The sequence below is a fragment of the Gopherus flavomarginatus genome, chromosome 3, assembly GCF_025201925.1.
Source record: "Gopherus flavomarginatus isolate rGopFla2 chromosome 3, rGopFla2.mat.asm, whole genome shotgun sequence".
In the NCBI taxonomy this organism is placed as follows: Eukaryota; Metazoa; Chordata; order Testudines; family Testudinidae; genus Gopherus; species Gopherus flavomarginatus.
Window position 1 is genome coordinate 171,921,889 of NC_066619.1, and position 17,242 is coordinate 171,939,130.

Sequence of the window (17,242 nt, forward strand, 5' to 3'; positions counted from 1 at the left end):
ATCTGCGAAGAGAAAAGAGGGCAAAAATCATTGGATAAGTTATTTGAAAAAAATAATAGAACCAGCTAGAGTGACCAGATGTCCCAATTATATAGGGACAGTCCCGATTTTTGGGTCTTTTTCTTATATAGGCTCCTATTACCCCCCACCCCCGTCCTGATTTTTCACACTTGCTGTCTGGTCACCCTAGAACCAGCTCTATTAAAAATCATTGGTTGGATTCACATTCATGCTCCCAGATCTCTAGTATGTCTCCTGGGAAGAAGGTTGTGGTAGTGCAAATTGACTGCATCCTTAGTTGTGTCATCGTGGACTAATTATATGCCTGTGAGTGAGCCCAGCAAGTGGGTGACACTGGTCGGGAAGGGCTATATCTGCAACAGTTGTACCATGCCTTCAGCAGTTTCTGCTAGTGGAGTTTCTGTTGAAACCAGACTGTGAATAACTGCATTCTGCCCTCACCGACGGAAATCCCAAGAGAGTGCAGTGGCAGTAAAATGCCTGGTCCTTCCTTAAATTGAGATGAATATTTTTGGGTTGCAGGCGGCCTCACTGGCACAGGGAGTGTAATGTACAGCATTAGTGAATCTGATCCCTTAGCTATAGTGCGCAATTGATGGGTCGTCGAGGGTCAGTTAAAGGATTATTTTTTTAAGGTAATGGAATGTAACCACAGCAGATATTGTTTTCTCGGTTCAGTGGTCACCATTTTAAAGTCAGTGTTTACCAACAATTACTACACACATGCTATACTCTCAGACACTATTCTGCAGTAACTATTGGTAAATATTGATATATGTTTGTCTGAGAGCTTGCAAGCTTGATATATGTATTCACATGTTTTAAAGCAGGCCTGCTGAAAATGTGCTGCATTATTATCCCTCTGAGTCACATCAATACATTCATGGGGTCAGTTGCTGACGCAGAATACAGAATTCTGCATGCAATTTTAACTGTTTGGCCTGTGAACCTCTGCACTGAGAAGAAGCAGTGAGAGATGTAAGTTGACCAAGTGGATGCACAAAGACAAATGTTTATCACAAGTTTATCTGTGCTTTAACTTGTTTTTTAAAATTCAGGGAAGAACTGTGTCCAGCCTCTGTGTGAGGATACAAGGGGGAGAGGGCTACAATGACAGTCATTGTATTCAATGTAGTGCAAGTGGTCCACACCTCTAGCTGTCCCAAAGGAGAAATGGGAAGGGCAGGAGGAGGCCAGGGCTTGATTCTTCCCCCCTGCACCAGCCAGAAGAGATGGCCAGCTACAGAAGTTAACGTACATTGCATCTCCTTAAAAGGTGTAGTAGCAGGGGCTCTCCTACATGCTGAGGAACTCTTAAAAATACACCAGAAACAAGCTGGCACAGGAATTTTCAAAGCTTTTTTCGCTGTAGCCAGCATCCTATGAGACAGTGTTTCATGGGCCACTTCTTCCATTTGCAAGTCATGCGAACCACTTCCTCTCCCATTTGTGATTATGAAAAATCCTTCTGGCAGTTACGTTGCTTACTTACGTGGAAAAGTAGCATTAGGAAGATAGTTAGTTTTAACTGTGCTGCTGGTGGTGCTGTTCTCTGATGGTGGTGCTTTTTTCCTTTCCTTCTCTTGTTGTACCCATGGCCCCTACTGAGCACAACTAGACTGGCTTGTCCTTTTCGTTTCCAGATGCTTTTACCAGTGCGTAAACTCTTCTTTGCACTGAAACACCTGGACATCTCCAGAAGGTGCTGGAAAATGTAGGCAGAGTCAGCACCATTTAATCTGCCAGTTCTATGCAGACTACCAGCAAGTGATCCACTAGCCATAGCTTGAGAACTGGGTCGAGAAAGTTGATTCCGGACAGTTGCACAACACAGAAGTTGGGAACTTGTTCAGACAACAGAGAGTAATGAAAGAACCTATAGTACCACCCTAATATCACCACTACACCATTTTGTTTGTCTGGTGTTTTTTAAATAATTATCCTTCATTCTGAAAAGTCATATCAAACTGAATTCTGATAAAGAAGAGCTCACTTTCCTCTACCACATCACAGTAGCCACTGGACTGAACATGACTTGCTATGCTCATAGAATTCCTAATCTAATTTTCCGTACTTTTTGAATTTAAGAAGGCTGCCAAAATACACGACAGATTTCTAAAACTCTGGATTTATTAGCCATATTTGGTAAAAAGTTTTACTGTTTTAGAAAACGCTTATTACCAGATGTAGGATGAAATCTTGGCTCTGTTGAAGTCAGTGGGAGTTTTGCCATTGCCATTTGCCATTGCCAGGATTTCACTCAGGTTTTTTTACTATTGTGCGTAGTTCCACTGAAGACTGCGTGCACAGCTCAACAGGAGTAACCCCACTACACCTGCTACTAAATCTTTGCAGAACTTATTCCTAAAATACTTGCAGCTTATGGAATGAAAACCGTAAGAAATCATAACATTAGGAATAGCAGCAAAGAATCCTGTGGCACCTTATAGACTAAAAGACATTTTGTAGCATGAGCTTTCGTGGGTGAATACCCACTTCTTCAGATGCATCTGAAGAAGTGGGTATTCACCCACAAAAGCTCATGCTACAAAACGTCTGTTAGTCTATAAGGTGCCACAGGATCTTTGCTGCTTTTACAGATCCAGACTAACACAGCTACCCCTCTGATACTTGACAATATTAGGAATAGATTTCTGGATCATTCAGACCTGCTTCTTACTGACTCCCTATAACTGGTCATTGAACATCATTAGCATCAATAATTTGTCAATTTTTTTTCTGTTTTTTTCAGGGTCCTCCTGGTCCAAAAGGCGAGAAGGTGAGTACACATATAGTCAACTTACTTACAAAATAAATGGAAACCCCTCCTGGTATTAACTGAACACATAGTTTATATTGACGCAGTATGATGTGAAATTATGTAAGAGAGTTGGGTAGCACACAGATGCTGTGTTTAAAACTATAATCTCATCTTTCCACTTTGCAGGGAGATCAAGGTGATCAGGGCCCTCGGGTAAGCATCTTAAAAAAAAAATGTTACACTTCCCCTTCCCTGAGTAAGCAATTAGTCCTAAGCGCAAAACTAAATTAAACATAGTGTCTTAGCTAATCATGCTTATTAGCTGCATTTACCCTGCATGTTGTAGTAAGTGTCTGCAGGACAGTAACACCAAATATAACCAAATAGTCTCTGAGAACCGTTTGAGTAAGAGTAGCCATATATGCATTACTATATATGAAAATATACAACTGCTGCTAGTGGGGGAAAATGCATTTAACAGTGATTTTGCTCTGCTGTGTAAGAGTTGGTTTGCCAGAGCAAACCTTCCAGTTTTCCCAGCCATCTTTCAGGTCTTGCATGGACTCCTACAGTACAGAGGTCAGGTTATTAATAAATTTGGTCCTATATTTTCTCTTCAAATATCCATTATGTAGAGAATTATAAAAACATGGCACATTCATGAACTAGTTCGTGTCCCTAAATACATGTACCAAAAATAATAATATTGTCTCTTAAACATAGCATTTTTTTCCAAACAGTTAGAAACAGCAAATTTTAGAGTTAGTAATGTAAACCTAACACATTCCTTGTGGAGTTATTTTAGTTTTTAAATATTGTGTTTGTTTTAATCACAGGAATACAGTGGTGAACATATTGTTATGTTGGTAGTGCCAGTTCATTGTCTTTACACCCGTTCTTCATTATACAAATGTTTGGACATACTGTTCTAATGATGCAGAGGCTCAGATTAGTGACATGTTTATGCATTTTCTCGTGACAGTATGTGCCAGGACATATTTTCTGTCAATTAGTTAATATATTTTAATTTTACTGTGAGTGAGAAACCTTTAAAATCATAACATATTTACTTGTCCGTATTCTGATGACAGTAGTGCTTAGAACCCCAGTCAGGTCCCATTATGCTTGGTGATGTACTGACATTAGAAAGCTGCAATTCCAGTCCTAATAGCTTGAAATCTAATTTAAGACAAACACAAAACAAACTAAAGGCAGGAATGAGGAAGGATGACGAGTAATAGTGAAAGCAGCACATTGTTACCTAGAATGGTTATATGCACAACTTAATGTTTCTGAATCATTTAAAGTTGTTTTTAAATTATAAGATAGAAGTAGCTAAAAGAGATCTGAGAAATCCTCACTGGCTATCTACTTGAGCTGACTGTTTGCTGAAGGCATCATGGCAAAAGTGAATCTACAAGAAGGGATTTGGAAGAGGGCAGGGTAGCATCTTTATACTACTTTGGGGAGGTATTCTATGCATGAGGTGTAGCACAGAAAACAGTGGAAATGTGCTGGTGAGAGAAATGAACATACAGGCATTCAAGTTCGGCATTGTTAGGAAAGCAAAAGAGGCAAGGAACAATCTCAGGAAGGTACAAGAGAGAGTTGTATGGAAGGGCAGAGTTGTGAAAGGCCCTAAAAAGCTGAGGGCAAAGATCTTGAATTTGATGTGGTAAAGAAGGAGTCATCAGTGGAGGAAGTCAAAGGCAGGTGATCATGGTTAGAAGAGCAGGTGTGAGTGAGGCCAGAGGAAAGGGGGTTGCAGGAGTTAAGCCAAGATATCATCAGGGCCTGAGTGAGAGCTTTAGCAGGGTGGAAAGAGAGAGAATGTTGGCACTTGGAAATTCTCTTGAATAAAAAATAGAAGATTTGCAAAGGGCATGGTTGGGTGTGGCAGGATAGAGGGTAGAGTCAAAAATAGCTCCCAGGTCATGGGAGAATGGAGGTAGTGTTAATGGTGACAGGGAATGGGAGAACTGGAAAAGACCTGGGAGTGAAGAAAAGGGCCCAGATTCTGTAGACTGGACCAGCAGTCTTGGCACAAATCCAGAATTAGGGAAAGGGGAGAAGTGGCTTTAAACCATCATTACAGCTCTTCAGTCCTGGGGCTAGCAAGCAGGGCTGCCCGGGGGTGGGTGAGCAAGTGGGGCAATTTGCCCCAGGACCCGGGCCCTGCAGGGGCCCCTGAAGTGGGATCCTTCACTCACTCCGGGGGCCCTGGAAAACTCTCCTGAGGCCTGGGCCCCTGGTGCTTCTTCTGCTCCGGGTCTTCGACAGCAATTCAGCGGTGGGGGGGGTCCTTCCACTGAGGGACCCACCACCGAAGTGCCCCAAAGACCCGAGCCAGGGTGTCCTTCCGCCCCGGGACCCAGGCCCCCTGAATCCTGTGGGCAGCCCTGCTAGCAAGTCTGGTTAGACTTTAGACTAGTGCAATGCAGCTAGAAGGTACAGAAGAATCGGATCCAACAAGTTCAACTTTAAACATGTTAAATTTAAGTTGACAGTGAGGCAACCTGCAGGAGATGTCAGAGAGACTGGCTTAAGATGCAGGTAAAAACAGATCAGGAGTGGAGATGCAAAATTGGGAGACAGTATCCTGTGGTTTAGATCATGCTTCATCAGAAGTTTAATTAGTTTACACTATACTGAAGAGTTTCATTAAGAAATGTGTAGATATCATTTGAGTAATTTGCAGAGTCTCCTCTCTAATGTCCTTATCTTTCTCAAAATGAGGTTGGATATGCTTTACAGGAGCCTCTCCTTTTTCCTCAGATTTTTTCAAGTGTAAATATTAGGATAGTGCTTCTTACCATTTTATATTTCATGCTACAGTAGTTATCTTTTCTGATTACTCTTGGATGTATATGCTCAATTTGCATTTCCAGGGGATTAGACATATGTAATTAATGGAAGTTCTTGGTGTAAATCCATCATGCACCAAAATGAAACTATACCCACTTGTTCCTTCCTTGGTTACTTTTCTGTATGTTTTGCATCATTTCGTATGTAACATAGGCCTGGTCTACACTACGCGTTTAAACTGATTTTAGCACCGTTAAACCGATTTAACGCTGTACCCATCCACACTACGAGGCCCTTTATATCGATATAAAGGGCTCTTTAAATCGGTTTCTGTACTCCTCCCCGACGAGAGGCGTAGCGCTAAAATCGGTATTACCATTTCGGATTAGGTTTAGTATGGCGGCAAATCAACGGTATTGGCTTCTGGGCGGTATCCCACAGTGCACCACTGTGACTGCTCTGGACAGCAATTTGAACTTGGATACAGTGGCCAGGTAAGCAGGAAAAGCCCTGCGAAATTTTGATTTTCATTTCCTGTTTGCCCAGCGTGGAGCTCTGATCAGCACAGGTGGCAATGCAGTCCCAAATCCAAAAAGAGCTCCAGCATGGACCGTACAGGAGATACTAAATCTGATTGCTGTATGGGGAAACAAATCTGTTCTATCAAAGCTCCGTTACAGAAGACGAAATGCCAAAGCGTTTGAAAAAAAAATCTACAGGCTACACAGTGCTGCATGACAAGTGTAACGGGAAGCCAGAGACTCAAATGGACGCTCATGGAGGGAGGGAGGGGGTACTGAGGACTCCAGCTATCCCACAGTCCCCAGCAGTCTCCGAAAAGTATTTGCATTCTTGGCTGAGCTCCCAATGCCTGTAGGTTCAAACACATTGTCCGGCGTGGTTCAGGGAATAGCTCTTCAATTTACTCCCCCTCCCCCACATGAGAGAAAAGGAAAGAAAGTGTTTCTTGACATCTTTCAATGTCACCCTATGTCTACTGAATGCTGCTGGTAGACGCGATGCTGCAGCAGTGAAGAGAAGTATCCGCTCCTCTCCCCTCCCCGGTGGCAGACGGTGCAGTAGGACTGGTAACCGTCCTTCTTATCAACCCGCGAGTGCTCTTGGCTGGCTTCAGGTGAGGCTGGCTGGGGCGCCTGGGTGAAAATAGGAATGACTCCCGGTCATTCCCAGTAGATGGTACAGAATGGCTGGTAACCGTCTTCATCATAGCAACTGGGGGCTGAGCTTCAATCAGCCCCCTCCCTTTCATGTGAAAAGAAAAGATTCTGTACTGCCTGGACTATCATAGCAGTGGGATGCTGGACTCCTCTCCCCTACACTGCTTAATGTCCTGCCTGGACTATCATAGCACCGGGAGGCTGCCTCCCCCTCATTTTATGTCACTAAAAACTCAATGTTTCTTATTCCTGCATTCTTTATTACTTCATGACACAAATGGGGGGGACACTGCCACGGTAGCCCAATAAGGTTGGGGGAGGAGGGAAGCAACGGGTAGGGTTGTTGCAGGGGCACCCCCCGTGAATGGCGTGTAGCTCATCATTTCTGCGGGATCTGACACAGAGCAGCTGTACTCTCTGATACGCTGCTTCTTTAGTACATTTGCCCCATATTCTAGGCAGGACTGACTCTATTTTTAGAAACCATAAAGGAGAGATTGACTCGGGGAGTCATTCCCAGTTTTGCCTTTGCGCCCCCGGCCGATCTCAGCCAGGGGCACCCATGATAGCAACAGACAGCACAGAAAGACAGATAACCATCATCTCATTGCCAAATTACACTGGCAGCAGATGGTACAGAATGACTGGTAACCATCTCTGCTATCATGCAAAAGCAAATGAATGCTGCTGTGTAGCGCTGGAGTATCGCCTCTGTCCGCGGCATCCAGTACACATACGGTGACTTTAAAAAAAAAAAAAAAAAAAAAAAAAAATGCTGAACAGGCTCCATGGTTGCCGTGCTATGGCGTCTGGCAGGGCAATCCAGGGAAAAAGGGCGCGAAATGATTGTCTGCCGTTGCTTTCCCGGAGGAAGGAATGACTGACGACATTTACCCAGAACCACCCGCGACAATGATTTTTGCCCCATCAGCCACTGGGCTCTCAACCCAGAATTCTAAGGGGCAGGGGAGACTGCGGGAACTATGGGATAGCTACGGAATAGCTACCCACAGTGCAACGCTCCGGAAATCGACGCTAGCCTCGGACCATAGACGCACACCGCCGAATTAATGTGCTTAGTGTGGCCGCGTGCACTCGACTTTATACAATCTGTTTTATAAAACCGGTTTATGTAAAATCGGAATAATCCCGTAGTGTAGATGTACCCATAGGTACTGTAGTGGGTGACACTATGATGTTTTCTATTATTCCCAGAAGTATTCTGCCTGAAAGTGATACTGCAATGACATCAACATTTACATTCAAAAAGCCTGAAAATAGACTGGTTACTGTACCTGAAAGTCCTGGACACTTTTAAACTAGCTCATCTTTTGGAGATATGGAGCCTGCAGTTTCTTTGTTGTATAAGAAACTTTTTACAAATGTTTTTGATGCTCAGACTTGCTTATAGCAAAGGTTTTACTGCTCCAAGCCATTTTTATGGCTTTGAAAATTCAAAATAGCCCCTTCGCCTTTATAACAACCATCTTCTTCTTTCAGGCACTTTCATTAGTAAAAGAAACCAAAGTAAAAAGTGGAGATTTGCCAGGGTCAAAATGGGACCCTGAAGCTTGCAAAATTCCCAGTGAAATGAAGAGGAAGATGTAGATCATCACCTTCTTTCATTACTTATACCTGAGACAAGAACATCTCTTGCAACCCTCAGACACACCTCTTTTTCAATTTTCCTGTTTTGATCTTAAAAATGTAAGGACACTCCCTGCTTAAATCACTCTGAAAAACTATTAAGGGGGAAATTAAGTACAGTGTTTTAGAGTTGCAGAAGTTCATCTTACTTGATTTGCACACACTACAGTATGCACGAGTTAGGTGGAGAATAGTATGCTTACTGGTTTGAAAATAAGGCCCTATATAACACACCTCCAATTGATAGAAATACAGTATTGAAAATGAGGGTCCAAATCCTGCAAACATTGTTTGGAGGTTCAGAGACTTGCAGTTTTCTTGGAGTTATGGGTATTTTTTCCAGTTTTTTAAAGGGGCTAATGTTTGTTAGGAGTTGGATTTTTCAAAAGTGATCAGTGTTGGCCTGCCTTGTTAACGCCAGTAAGACTAGAGATATGCCAGTGATCAATGGCTCTATGTCTAGTTGGCAGCTGGTATCAAGCGGAGTACCCCAAGGGTCGGTCCTAGGGCCGGTTTTGTTCAAAATCTTCATTAATGATTGGGAGGATGGCTTGGACTGCACCCTCAGCAAGTTTGCAGATGACACTGAACTGGGAGGAGTGATAGATAGGCTGGAAGGTAGGGATAGGATACAGATGGGCCTAGACAAATTAGAGGTTTGGGCCAAAAGAAATCTGATGAGGTTCAGCAAGGACAAGTGCAGAGTCCCGCACTTAGGATGGAAGAATCCCATTCACTGTTACAGACTAGGGACCAAATGTCTAGGAAGCAGTTCTGCAGAAAAGGACCTAGGGGTTACAGTGGATGAGAAGCTGGAGATGAGTCAACAGTGTGCCCTTGTTGCCAAGAAGGCTAACGGCATTTTGGGCTGTGTAAGTATGGCCATTGCCAGCAGATCAAGGGACGTGATCGTTCCCCTCTATTCTGCATTGGAGAGGCCTCATCTGGAGTACTGTGTCCAGTTTTGGGCCCCACACTAAAAGAAGGATGTGGAAAAATTGGAAAGAGTCCAGCAGAGGGCAACAAAAGTGATTGGGGTTGGAGCACCTGACTTATGAGGAGAGGCTGAGGGAACTGGGATTGTTTAGTCTGCAGAAAAGAAGAATAAGGGGGGATTTGATAGCTGCTTTCAATTACCTGAAAGGGGGTTCCAAAGAGGATGGCTCTAGACTGTTCTCAGTGGTACCAGATGACAGAACAAGGAGTAATGGTCTCAAGTTGCAGTGGGGCAGGTTTAGGTTGGATGTTAGGAAAAACTTTTTCATTAGAAGGTGGTGAAGCACTGGAATGGATTACCTAGGGAGGTGGTAGAATCTCCTTCCTTAGGGGTTTTTAAGGTCAGACTTGATGAAGCCCTGGCTGGGATGATTTTGTTGGGGACTGGTCCTGCTTTGAGCAGCGGGTTGGACTAGATGACCTCCTGAGGTCCTTTCCAACCCTGATATTCTATGATTCAGTGCTGTACACTTTTGAAAGTCCTACCATAACTGTTTAATCTTCCCTAGTAAGTTTGTTTTCTGCACATGTATATTTGTACCTAACTTCTTATGAATTTGTTACTTATTTTTAAAATTCTGATTGAACCAGATTTTTTGGTCACCTGCAGAATTAGAATTCCTCCAATTACAAGTATAAGAGGCTCAATGTTAGTAAGTCTTCTGAATCAATTTCCATTTTGTAGAAGATGTTTGTTTCACAACATGTCTGTAGCAGCCTGCATTGCTATACTGAGCCATGACACTGAAAATTAAAACTGATGTATTTTAGTCTGTGGGCTATTAGAATAAGTGCTGATACGGAGTCACTGCTCAGTTCTAGTTGCTCAATTCCACTTCAATTTAAAATTATTAGATTAGAAACTAGCAAAGCCTTTGAAGATTTCGTAATGACTTTTACTTAAGGAACTCTGTCACCTTTAGATTGCAAAGGATTTATTGTCCAAGCAGAGGCTGAAGCCTAATTAATGAAAATAGACTTTGAGAGGTGAATGTGCAGAGGCTAATCAGCTATAGCACAGTATCTTAATCAGTCTTCTATCATCTTCCTGCAAATGACATAATAAACAGCTTCTGTCATTCATTCCTGATCCTTGAGAGATTTATTGTTTATCAGATCTAAAAATCATAAGCCAGCAGCTGGTTCTAAATTAGTTTTGGGAGTTAGGTGCAATAACAAGCCACCCAGGAGCCATACATAACGACTTTCATAAAATTATTTTCTCCTCTTGGTGTATTCAAGTAAATTTTCCTAACAGCTGAGTCCACACAAAACTGATAGCATCTTTAAAATGTCTTCAGCAGGAGAGATTAGGTTCCAGAAAAGCAAGGCATTCAGAAGTTTATTTTATTATCTTAACCTTTGTTGACTTGAAGGATTAAACAGATTCTTACGCTCTGTTAAAACAGTTAGGCCCAGATAGTAACGCAATGTTCCTATTTGCTTAACCCTTGCCTCTCTTGTCTTTACCTTTAATGAATTTGCTGCTTATTTGCTGCTGTATGTATTGCTTAGGGAAAAGAAATAGCTGTGTTACAACTGATGCTTTACAGATTCTGTACTTGAGTGCGGGAAAACTGTTTTCATTTCTTCCAGTATTGACAGAAGTTGGCATGATGACAGCAAGCTCATTAAAATTAAAAAATGTCCTAATTTCATGTTAAAATCAAATCACTGTTTTGCCTATTACATTTTAGACTCTGTTAGAGAAGCACTTTATAAAATGTTCCATATTTAATGGAAACTAAAGATATCAGTAAGTTTTGCTTGTTGAGAGAGTATTTGGGGGAAAAAAATCAAATTGTTTGTAAACCCGATTGACTAATACACGTACGGTAGCTTTAGTTAATATGTTTCCAGTGGATGCAGAGTAAAAACAACACTTTGGGTCTATCCCGCTCCCACTGAAGTAAGGCTATGTCTACATACCACCTATGTTGGCAAACTTACGTCGCTTACAGATGTGAATATTGCACCCCCGTGAGCAACGTAAGTTACACCAACATAAGTGCTACTGTGCATGGTACTGTTGGAGGGAGAGCTTCTCCTGCTGATGTAGCTTATGCCTATCACAGATTAAGTAATTTTAGAGCTTGTCTACATGGAAAGTTATATCAGTACAGTAGAATCTCAGAGTTAAGAACACCTCGGAAATGGAGGTTGTTCGTAACTCTGAAATGTTCAGAACTCTGAACAAAACGTTATGGTTGTTCTTTCAAAAGTTTGCAACTGAACATTGACTTAATACAGCTTTGAAACTTTACTCTGCAAAAAAATGGTGCTTTCTCGTTTTTTTAGTAGTTAATCTTTAGTACAGTACTGTACTGTATTGCTTTTTTTGTCTCTGCTGCTGCCTGATTGCGTACTTCCAGTTCCAAATAAGGTCTGTGGTTGACTGGTCAGTTTGTAACTCTGTTGTTTTACTGTATTAGGTAAGGTGTGAATTTAAACCACTATACTTATAGTGGTATAACTCCCTGTATGGGTGCTTGTATTACAGAAGAGTGCTTTTTTCTGGTGTAGGTTATATCTCTTTGAAAGTAGTTTAGGCTAAACCAGAAAAAGCCACTCTTATTCCAAATAAATGTGTCTACACAGGGAGTAATACTGGTATAACTATAGAGCAATTTAAATTTACACTTTACTCTGTAGTGGTATAACTTCCCATGTAGACAAGCCCTTAATCTTTGCATTGTCTCGTCATATGTAATAAAGGAGTAACTTAAACTATCTTCAGTATCTTTGTTAGGTGTCAATACTGAGGCTTAGAAAGTTTCAATGGCTTATCTGGGAGACACTGTGTTCTAGTGAACTGCAGAGAAGCTAGGGCCCATTCTGGTTCAAATGGTGACTTATCGTGAAACCCTGGGCAAGTAATTTAACTTTTCTGAGTCTCAGTTCCCCTACCTATAAAATGGGATCAAAGATATTTACCACCTACATAAATGGACCTGATTATCCACTCTGCTACACCAGTTTTATGCCATTGTAGCTCCACTCATTTCAGTAGAGTTACACCCACATAAAAGTAATGTAGCAGAGTGAAAAATCATGCAGCGAATGCAAGCAGTAGAAGAGGGAGAATAGGACTCAAGTTCTTCTGGCTGCCTGCCTTATGTTTCATCCATTAGAAAATGTGGGCTTGGGGAATCTCTTTCAAAATTCACAAAAGTGGCCTTTTGATTATTATTTTTTTACAACCAGCCAGAGCCAAACTATGCCTTTTAAGTCATGGCCCTGGGGTGCCGTGGGAGAGGGCAGCTGCAGCTGTGACATCCTGGGGAGCTATTCAGTGTACTTACCCCCCTATATTAGAGTGCTACCATGACTTGTCTAATGGCTGGGGGCAGTGTCTTCAATTTGTAGTAGGCTCCTTGCCAGTGGTGCTAGGAGGGCACTCTCAACTTGATTTCCCTGCGTGCACAAACACACCCATGCTAGTCTCAAGGTTGTGAAAAATATTATACACAAAATTTCACCTCAAAATATTGACATTTTGTAAAATTGTTTCCATTACCATGAAGTATTGCACACTTGAAATAGACAAATTTGATCAAATAAAACTCATTATGAATATTTCACCCAGCTCTAATAAATACTCAGTTCACATCTCAAAAATGGAATGCAATTTGATAAGGGTTGCAGATGGAACCAGACACAGGAGCCAATCCAACCCCTGTTGAAGTCGATGGGATTCTTTCCCACTGATTTCAGTGGGAGCTGAACTGGCTCTGAGACATTGTCTTTAGGCAGGATGGTTCTTGTAGTTCAAGTTGAGATTGTTCATTGAAACTCACATTATGCCTGACCGTGGCATATTTACTATGTAGGCAATTAGATTGTAGTTTACATTAACATTGTCCCACTTAGAATATACTTGTCATTGAATTATTTCTGGAGAGGATATTGTGTAATAGGAAATTCATCTAATGCTAAAAACAAAGTAGCTCAGTCAGAGTCTGGTGTGAAAGTATAGTAATCACAGAAAATAATATATTTGTAACAACCCATCTCTAGCCAGAATTAGTTTGTGCTAGTTGCTAAATATCAGGTTTTTATTGAGTTGATATAAACTATTAACAGTGGCATAATACAATAAATAATAAAATTAAAGTTGTATTATTGTATATATGAAAAAAATCCACAATCCTTGTCATTCATTGCAGGGTATTGTGTAAGTTAGCAGAATTCTGGTGATGGAGAAAGCAGCAGTTGTGATGAAAGGGATTGTATAAAAGAGCTCGTGCTGAGAGTCTGTGGCACAGTACAGAGTAATACAGGACACTGTATTCCCCTGGGCAGGTACAATAATTAGCTGCAGGACTGGCACTTGGTCTGAGGGATTAATTAGAACTTGAGGTGGTGGCTGGGAGAGGGAAGTCAGCCATGAAGAGTGTCAGAATCACTCTGGTCTGAAGCATGTGTGATTTGATGTGATATAGCAGCAGCTGGCTGTAATCTTAGGAAGTGCAAGTGAGCAGCAGGTGGTAATTCCTGTCTCATTTACCATGTCTTCACAGGAACATGTAAGCTTGTGCAGCATGGGTTTATTGACAGGTCACAAGGAAAAGCCTAAGCAAGACTTTGTATGCAGTGTTGTAGCTGTCTTTGGTCCCAGGATAGTAGCAAGACAAGGTGGGTGAGGTAATATCTTTTATTGGGCCAACTTCTGTTGGTGAGAGAGGCATGCTTTCGAGCTTACTTCAGGTCACCTGAAGAAGAGCTCTGTGTAAACTTGAAAGCTTGTGTCTTTTTCACCAGCAAAAGATGGTCCAATAAAAGATATTACCTCACTCACCTTGTCTCAGTAATGAAAACTTTGTCACATTTACCATAATAAGCAAATCCAACAGTCAACATACTGTATATGCAGCAGCATTATATAAAGCTAGTAATGATGACTTCATAATGTTACTGCATTTATAATACAGCAGTAAAATTATGATGGGGTCTTTTAAATATTTTAAAGAAGTCGTGACCTTATGTAGACTGCCATTGAGCAGAATGTATTGTATTCCCACCAGAGTGTATTCTGGGACTGCTAGTGGGAATTCCTTCACTGAAGAAGTTAGACTACAATATGTTGGATATAACAGGAACAGTTACTATATTGGAGTGAAAAATTCTAGAGGAAAGGAAAAGCATCAGAAAGTTCTAACATTCTTCAGTTTCCTCCATAGGTGTCAGATGGGACTGTAAAGCCATGAGATATGTTTCCAAGTTGGTAAGCAGGGCCCTATGCATTGTGCAATTCCATAGCTGTGGGCATGCTTCAGAGCTCCCTGTTCTGCTTAGGCTATTGTGGAGGACTTGGGATGAGGATGTGACAGTGTGCATATTTAGATGTTGTGAGTTAATGGAGTTCTGGAATGAGAATGACTTCAGACTGTGATTGTCGATGAACCTTAGTGGTTCAGTGTAGTTGTTGCTTACTGTGATGTGCTAATTATTGAAAGGAGAATGCAGAGTGTGGGATGAGTGCTCTTTGTGTGTTTTAAAACTCAAACAAAATAAACAAAATAATCCATCACTGAACAACTTTGAATCCATTCCTGATAAGAGCTCTAGTTAGAAAAAATAAAACCAAACAGCTCTAGGAGCTCTTGAAGGTTTTATGTATAGCTGAATGAAAGAAGGAGGAGAATTCATTTTGTGAAAAAGATAGATCTTTTATGTCCTTTAATTTTGAGAGACTCATTGTGCACTAGCAGCATCTTTCCTGAACCTCAGAAGGTGGAATGCCTCCCAGAGCTCCCAGGAATGCAGACCCATTTTGCTCACTTTCACAAGGCTCTACCTAACATCTTTGTAGGGTTGGCTAGCTCCAGAGGACACTATGTGGGGGCAGGGGCGGCCCAAGGCCCCAGCACGCCAAGTGTGTGCTTGGGGCAGGAAGCCGCGGGGGGTGCTCTGCCGGCGCCGTGAGGTCGGCAGGCAGGCTGCCCTCGGCGGCTTGCCTGTGGAGGGTCCGCTGGTCCTGCGGCTTCAGAGGACTTCTGCAGGCAAACCGCCGGAGGCAGCCTGCCTGCTGTGCTTGGGGCAGCAAAATTCCTAGAGCTGCCCCTGTGTAGGGGATGAACTATTATCCTCACTCCCTTCTCCCCTGCTTTGGAGCACCTTGTGCCCCTATGGGAGTAGGAAGGGAGCAGTCTCTGTGCTACCCTGAGTGAAAGGTCTAGCTTTTAAGCATCTGTGCCTTTCCCTACAACTGCACATTTTCATAAAAACAAATCAGAATCTGGTCCTAAACTAATATTAAAAAGGGAGTTTCTCTCATGCTCTAATGTGTTGGTGCGCACAAATAGCTGAAGTCTTGATAACTACTCCTTATTTTGTTGATGTAACTTCAGAGGGATTGAGTATGCCAGAGGGGTATGTGCAAAGCTTCAGATGAACCTTTTTTAGAGGGCTGCACAAAATTTTCACAAGCTTGAGCCTTTCGGAGCTCTTGACTTGAGCAGAATGGCATCTTTTCAGAGCAAAATCTCCTTTTCTATTTTATCAACAGGTCTGGTTCCTATTCAGAAGGGAATAAATCAACACTGATACGAGTTTCCATGAATATTTTAAAATTTTCCAAATTTCAAGCTTATTATATTCAGAGCTAACTATGAAAATTTGTGCATTATCATGTTGTAATTGTAGCGCCTATGGAGTAAAACTGAAGCCATTAAGATTTTCAATTTATCCTTTTTCCAATAAGTGAGATTCAATATTTATCTCTGCTATTCAGCTTTTAGCTCTTTTGTTGGCTTTTTGTTTGTACCTGTCTTCATTACATAAGGATTGCAGTTTTGTCAAGAAAAGGAATGGACCATGTGCATAGTACGGCTAATGAGTCACAGATGTAAAGATTCTGGCAAATTACATCTAATAACTTTTTAAACTCATATTCCATAATCAGACAAATGCAAATCAAATATATCTATTTTCAAAATTATGCATCATTCCTGTGTTTGCTAGCAATGTGTGTTTAGATGTTTTTAGCTTGTTTAAAAAACATAAAAAGAGGACAAAGCTGTTCTTTCTGCTATGTTTAGGGTATATAATTTTTGAAAGTAGCAAGGCCAATAAAGTTTGCTTTATATTGTTGCACTACCGTACTAGGATCAGTCTCTGTTCATTTCACTGGTATAATCAGGAGTAACTCCACTGAAGTCAATAGAGGTACCTCGGTATGAAACCAAAGTGAGAGGAGAGTCGCATCCCAGATCTTAAGATGTGATTTAAATGTACCATTGGAGAAATGCTACATGTATTAGAAAATTCCTATGACTTTATTTATAAAGAAAAATGTTAAATCACTGTGATCAAAAGGGGGCGGGGCAGAAACAGAAGTGGTATTCAGCTATTTTTAATGGTAAAAAAATCCTGATGGAGCTTACAACCTCTGTCAGGCTAAAAGTGCCCTGAGATGCTTTAGATAATATACTGTGCTACAGGCTAGAAGAGGGTTTTGTTTAAAATGTACCGATCAACTGTAGAGGAGAGAAAGGCCTTTTTCCTTTGTTAACAGGTCTAACTCCCACCCTCCAATGCAATACTGGAAAGGTGTAAATTGGGTGCAAAATTCACCTCTCTCATCCTTTCAGCTGGTTCCAACTCTGGTATTCTTTTCTTCCTTCATCAATACGATGGTAGTCCTGCACATGCAGAGAGAGTAGAAAGTGAGAGGCTAGATCCACCATGGGGGATCTGAGAGGAGAATTTTGTCCTGAAGGTGGAGATACTGCTATATATGTCAAGAATGTTGACCTCAGCCATCTGACTACTCCTGGTCTAGCGGTAGACCATTGTTCAATGTGTATTATTGTGTATATACTGTCAGTTTATG

The 17,242-nt window shown here is 41.6% G+C and overlaps 1 protein-coding gene across 1 annotated transcript in view; it reads left to right on the forward strand.

Annotated features, from left to right (window-relative positions):
* The window catches only part of COL25A1 (collagen type XXV alpha 1 chain), a 446,709-nt gene that overhangs the window by 298,803 nt on the left and 130,664 nt on the right, over positions 1 to 17,242 (forward strand). Inside the window, exons 8-9 of the mRNA XM_050946748.1 lie at positions 2,774 to 2,800; positions 2,969 to 2,995. Of these exons, the coding sequence (XP_050802705.1) occupies positions 2,774 to 2,800; positions 2,969 to 2,995 (54 nt within the window). The remainder of the gene's footprint in view (positions 1 to 2,773; positions 2,801 to 2,968; positions 2,996 to 17,242) is intronic.